The 5,333-nt window shown below is 50.0% G+C and overlaps 1 protein-coding gene across 1 annotated transcript; it reads left to right on the top strand.

Annotated features, from left to right (window-relative positions):
- Positions 1-1,075: 1,075 nt before the first annotated feature.
- B0H65DRAFT_440118 (uncharacterized protein) lies at positions 1,076-4,662 on the top strand (the record flags this gene model as incomplete). Its single annotated transcript, XM_062825461.1, has 4 exons — positions 1,076-1,181; positions 1,319-3,968; positions 4,443-4,479; positions 4,618-4,662. The coding sequence occupies 4 exons, from the start codon at positions 1,076-1,078 to the stop codon at positions 4,660-4,662; spliced, it is 2,838 nt and encodes a 945-aa protein (XP_062684488.1).
- Between the last annotated feature and the right edge of the window lie 671 nt (positions 4,663-5,333).

Raw genomic sequence — 5,333 nt, 5'->3', positions numbered from 1 at the left:
GTAGGCGGCATGGGTACGACTTCAAAGTCATTGGCGGCGGCCAGGATGGCGAGGAGATTGCTGGTATCGTTAAGCGCAGCACACCGGGACTTTACTGCTTTTGACTTTGAGGTATACATCATGATGGCATGGCTCGTGAGTCGAGGAATAGGACCCCGAGTGTGACACATGGCGTACAAGCCTCATCCAAGACTTTCCTCTCTCGGGTTTTCTCTTTTCTTTCTCAGGTACCATCTTCATCCTCCTTCAATATCATCATTTCCACATCTCTCTTCCTTGTGTGTTTCCTGTGTGTTTCCTCTCCTATCACATTCGATTTCCCGTTTCATAATCAGCATTTCTCGACATCAGGTCACGCCCTTCGGTTGCATCTTTCACGACTATATACCTCATGCATTCACATTGTTTGTTTCCGGTTCGATAATCATCACATACGATACGGCACCCGTTCTTCCCGGCCCAACGCCTTTTCCTAGTTTCGAATTTCCTTGGTCCCATTACTCGACGCGGAGATGCTGGTCATCTCCTCCTAATCTTTAATCTCATTTAAGCTCGGTAGGTTGGTCTCTTCGTACATCTTGTTATGCGATTTGCATTCCAACCGCCCGAAGGGTCTGTTGGTTCGGCTTCCCACGTCATTGGATACTGAATCCGGCACCATCGATCTCGCCACTGGGCCGGCATAACAGGTCAATAGCAACTTGAAGTGGACTGGGAGGGAGGGATCCAAGAGAAGAGGGAACCTGGGCTCGAGAAAGGAACACCTTCTCAACCTTCAGCCAAAACCCGCGATATGTTGCTGGAATCGGGGCGCGGACATTGTCTTCCATGATCGATTTCCGAATCTCATCACTAACCTCACCTCCAGATGTTGCCCAGTACTATGGCCGTCAAGCCATTCTTGTGCTTGGGCTTACTATGGACGACCCTCTCGACAGTCGCTCAAGCAGCCGAACCACAAATACCGACATCGATAGTAGAAACCGTGCCGACGTGTGCAAGGCCATGCTTCCAATCATGGATATCAGCAAACCTCGATCTCACCTGCGGAGGAAAGTCACCGTCCCTACGATGCATGTGCAAGCAAACAGGCGGCGGAGGATACACCCTAGGAGAGGGAGCAGTAGCATGCATGATTGGCGAGAAGGAGTTGGGAAACTGCAAGGACACTGCAGCTGGTGGTGAGTAAATTTGATACCCGACTTTGGTGTGAGGTGTGTGGGAGGCTGACTGTTAGCAGTTCAAGCAACGACAAAGGCGTACAACATTTGTGATGGTGTTGATGATTCGGCGTCGAGGACTCACGATGTTATTGTAGCAACACTGATCCTCCCATCGGGGACAGGGAACCTTGCTGCTCCGACTTTGACGAAAGGCACTGGCAGTGCCGCACTTTCGACTGTGACGAAATCCGCGGCTCCGGCCTCCACCACTGCTACAGCTTCGCCGAGCACGACGACGACAACAACATCAAGTTCAAGATTTACCTCCACGACCAGTACTGAGTCCAGCACGGCTCAAACCTCAACCTTGAGCACACGTCCGAGTTCCGTTCCAAGCGTGGAGCCCACTGCTTCCAGTACAACAGCGCCGGTTACATCAAGCACATCAGGCACGTCTGCTCCGGCTGGGGCGCCCGCTGAAAAGGAATCACCGCAACTCACCAGCGCTCAGGTTGCTGGGATCACAATAGGTTGTGTCGCGGTTGTGGCTCTGGGTGCAGGGCTTGTCCTCTTGGCCAAATGTGCACGCCGGAAGAGAATGGGTTCAGGGGATCCGGAGAAGGGATTCAACAGAATGAGGGACTCATTCAAGAGTTTTGGCCGCAGGAGCATTACCGGTCCTGATTTGCTGGGCATCAGCTACCCGATTCAGAGGATTCCTTCGGAACAGGGCACACCTACGTTTAGGCCCACGAAAGCACCAAGGGCTGACGGCGTTGGTTTGGCGATCCTGCCCGGATCCGCTTCGGCGTCAAACTCTCCCAGGCCTACAGTAACTAGAGCTACCGCCGGCACCGCTCCTATTCTGCCCATGCCTGCCTTGCCGCCAGCCATGGTAATCACTCCAGCTTCTCGGACCCAGACGCCACTTGGCAGGAAGGAAACGCCACCAAAGCCGAACTTGACTTTGGCTATTCCGAAGAACCCACCGATGCCCGCTGCTGTCCCAGCCGCTGTCCCAAGGGCTGCTCCCGCCCCAGCTCCCAGCGCTGCTCCTTTGACCGGAAGAGATAGTGTCATTACCGAGTTTGCAGAGGATGGCGAAGGAGAGAGCAGGTCGGGTACTGCTATTTGGCGTCCACCGCCAAGTGATCCCCAGTCGGCAACCACCTACTACTTTGCTGATAAGAAGGGCAACTGGATCCTCAGAAACTCAACTGTAGGCGCGGGAACGAAGACCCAGATGCCCCCATACCCAACTTCTTCTGTCGAGCTGCCAAGCCCGCAGGACAAGACGAAGGCCGAAAGGGCGTATATGCCCTACACCCCCGGTATGGTCGTGGCTCCCCTTAGAGTCCCCTCCAGAGAACGGGAGCAGGGTGCCTTTGTGGAATCACCTGTTGCCATGAGAGATGACCCTCATCCTCGGGACATCGTGGCGTCAAGTGTCTACTCCGATTACAACGCTCCTCTGACTGTGGTTCCTGGCCCGGAGAACCCCATGCCCACTCTCCCTTCGTCAGTGCCCTCTGAGAACAACACGGGGAGGAACTTGACAGGCACCAAAACCAAGCGCAAGTCGGTCAAGAGGACGACCCGGCAACGTCGGATGTCCCAGGACTCTGCCACGGAGATCGAGTCGGGAGATGAAGAAGATGATAGCCAAGATCTTTCACCCGTGGCGGAATCGCCTTACTCGCCGAGCCCTCTTTCTAGCGGAAAGTCGCCGGTGTCGTATCCCAAGATTCACAAGCAGGGAAAGAATGTGAACGAGGGCCTGCAGCAGCTTCGCGATGCTCAAAAGGCTCTGGGCAACGGTGGCGCTTCCGCCGGCCCCGAACCTCCCAGGCGCAACTCTAAGCGTATGTCAAAGCAGCAGGGACAAGGACAGGCCCAAGGCCAGGGACGCTTCCCCATCAGGATCGTGACCCCGGAAGAGCGTGATAACGAGGGAATGCGCATGGGTGCGGTTCCTCACGGGACACCTCAGTTGACCGTCGGGATGTCGAGGCCCATGAACGCTCCCGTTGTGAACCCAAACAGGAACAAGAACCCTGGCCAGATGAGAACTGGGTCACCTGAGGGGCGCTTCCCGATTGCTGTGCCGGTTGAGCAACAGCAACGCCAACAACCTCAAAGAAGACAAAGCTCTGTAGCGACTGGCCCCAATGGCTATTGGAATCAGCAACAGGCTCAACAGCCACAAGGACAGGGAGAGGGCTCTGCCTACTATTACCGTGCCCCATCGCCGCGCCAATGGGAGCAACAGCAACGCCAGTTGCAACAAGCCCAGCGAGCGCAGCAACAGCAGCTGCAGCAGCAGCAGCGGCAGCAGTCTTCCTACTTCCGTCCTTCCCAAGGGCATTATGAGGCTCAAATGCAGCAGCAGCAGCAGCGCCAATACAGAGGACCCCAACAACCTCCCATGCCCCAGCAATCATGGCCCATCTTTGCCCAGCCAGCCCAACCACAGCATCAGTCTCAGCACCAACACACAAGAACCAACAGTTCCTCCCTGCTCACCAAGCGCCTCGGCGCCGAAAAGGCCGCGGCACTCGCCCTCAACCCCAATCCCAACAGCAGCTCTAACAAGAGTATTGGCAGACCCGCAAAGGGATGGGCTAGAGATGGCCAACAACAACAGCAGACTGGACCCCAACAGGCTCGCCAACAGCAGCAGCAGCAGCAGCAACAACAATACTGGCAAGAAGGCCAGGCCCAGAACTGGGGCAACAATAATAACCAGAGGGCGATGCCGTCTCAAAACCCGTACGGTGGTAACACAAACACCAACACCAACGAGCGGTACGTGGACTTGCCGCCGCCGCCGATCACTCCCGGTTGGGTACCGGAGTTGACGCCGACGAGGAGGGGGGATGATTTATTTTTGAATGTGCAGTGATTTGTGGGATGATAAAAATGGGGTTTTAATGATTTGATTTAGTTTGTTTTCAACTTTTCTTGGTGGGTGTGGAACTTTTTTTTCTTTTTTTGGTGTGTCAACAATCGAGACTTCAGATCAGATTGTTCGTGTATATTGTATTTTTGAGAGATAAAACGGGGTCGGGGATGGTTGCATTGGGCGGTGTTTAAAGGTTTTGGTTCGGGTTGAGGGTTGATACCATGAGAATGAATAGGTGGTGACGGTTGTTTGGTTTCGGATATGATGATAGAATGAAAGAATGTTGTCATCGCAGAACTTATGAGTTGCTTGTTTGGTGTAGTTTCGGTGAGAACGATTGAAGTCATACGTGAAGTCCTGTCACGGTGATGACAAAGGGTATCACGGGCTGGTGCACGTGCCCGCGCTCATGAGGTAGGTATGTTTCGATTAAATAAGATGATAAGATAAGAAGTTCGGGGAAAGTGGTTAGAATTTCACCGAGCTGCATTCGGTTTGATTGCCGACACGCAGCGTGGGGAGTACTCACATAACCCGACCCCATTACTAAAGCTTCCTGACCTAAGTGGATACGCTAAGACCGACCCCACACTATAAAAAATCTCTTATCCGACCCTCGCCCCCTTAATATTTTCTTTCCTCGTAGAGAAATAATTAATTCCTCACTCGAAGTTCCTTATAGAGAAATAATATTATTCGCATTTTTGAATACTCTTTTTAAATATTAACGATTATATATCCAAATATAATTATAAACTGACTACGACCGACATCTCCTCGTTATATACAAACAGCCCGTAAATCATTTCTAATATATCCTTAAATTATCTTCACAAAATAGCCAATAATAATATTATTAACACCAATACTTTAATCATTACTATTAAATTCAATTTAATTAAATAGAATAATATAGTTTTTATTAAATTATTAACGATATTTAACTTAGAATAAATAAATAGTATAGCGGCCGAATTCAATAAATTAGAAGAGTTAAAGAATATAATCCCTCCTAATATATTAATATCAACTGACCTTTTAATAAGTATAATTAATAAATTATTAATATATTTTAAATATATCTCTTATTAATCAACAATATAATAATATTAATTATATAAAGGTTAAAACTATAGGCCTAATATTTATTTTATCTGATAATATTAATTAATACTCTAATTTCATTTAAATAATATATTATATTATAATCATTTTAAAATACCCTAAGTCTTCTATTTCTAGCGTAGCCTACGTTATAGATATTAAGG

The sequence above is a fragment of the Neurospora tetraspora genome (genome assembly GCF_033439725.1).
Source record: "Neurospora tetraspora strain CBS 560.94 chromosome Unknown B0H65scaffold_2, whole genome shotgun sequence".
NCBI lineage: Eukaryota > Fungi > Ascomycota > Sordariomycetes > Sordariales > Sordariaceae > Neurospora > Neurospora tetraspora.
This window is presented reverse-complemented; position numbering and strand designations above follow the sequence as displayed.